Genomic DNA, 850 nt, shown 5'->3' on the forward strand with positions numbered 1-850 from the left:
ATGAAAGAAGGTTTGAAAATGCACTTATTTTTCAAAAATATTTATTTACTTAACCGGTTTCACTTTTTTAGAAAAAGATTATCAAAAGTCTTTGAGAATAATAAAAAATGTTAAAAAACAGTTTGAGTATTAAAATGCATATATACATTCTATTTTTGAAAAATAAGTGCATTTTCAAACCTTCTTTCATATATATATACATATATATACATATCTTAATTATATATTACATTTTAGATTAACAATTGCCTGACCACACTCAATGTCGCCTACAACGGGTTTGGTTATGAAGGAGCCGTTGCCTTAGGAGAGATGCTAAAACATAATAAAACTCTGCAGACTCTTGATATTTCCAGCAACAGAATATGCTGGAAAGGGTCACTGATAATGAGCAAAGCTCTCTCCAAGAATCGGTCGTTGATCAACCTTAAGGTCTGTTGAGCTTAAACTATGTCATACCATCCCCAATCCACTTCACTTCTATTTTTCTTCGCTTTCCTCCTTTCTCGCATTTTCACACACACACACACACACATGCATGTGTGTGTGTATTAATGAAGAGATAGAAAGAGAGAGAAAGAGGGAGAGAGGGGTAGAAGAGAGAAAGAGAGGTAGAAAAAGAAAAAAGAAAGTGTGATAGATTGAATGATGGAAAAAAAAATGGAAAGCCGATGGAAAGAATTTAGAGTGAAAGAGGAACGAAGTCGGGAGAATAGGAACATACAGAAAGGAAAATCAGACATGAGAGAACGAGTGAAAACAATGGAGAGATAGAATAAGAGAGGAGAGAGAGAGAAAGAGAGAGAGAGAGAGAGAGAGAGAGAGAGAGAGAGAGAGAGAGAGAGAGAGA

General features: G+C 34.9%; 1 protein-coding gene across 1 annotated transcript in view; it reads left to right on the plus strand.

The window, feature by feature from the left end:
* LOC106867309 (leucine-rich repeat-containing protein 74A) overlaps positions 1 to 694 on the plus strand; it is a 30,686-nt gene extending 29,992 nt beyond the window's left edge. The window contains exon 7 of the mRNA XM_014912148.2: positions 238 to 694. Within this exon, the coding sequence (XP_014767634.2) occupies positions 238 to 441 (204 nt within the window). The 3' untranslated portion in view covers positions 442 to 694. The remainder of the gene's footprint in view (positions 1 to 237) is intronic.
* The last annotated feature ends 156 nt before the right edge of the window (positions 695 to 850 follow it).

The sequence above is a fragment of the Octopus bimaculoides genome, chromosome 22 (assembly GCF_001194135.2).
Source record: "Octopus bimaculoides isolate UCB-OBI-ISO-001 chromosome 22, ASM119413v2, whole genome shotgun sequence".
NCBI lineage: Eukaryota > Metazoa > Mollusca > Cephalopoda > Octopoda > Octopodidae > Octopus > Octopus bimaculoides.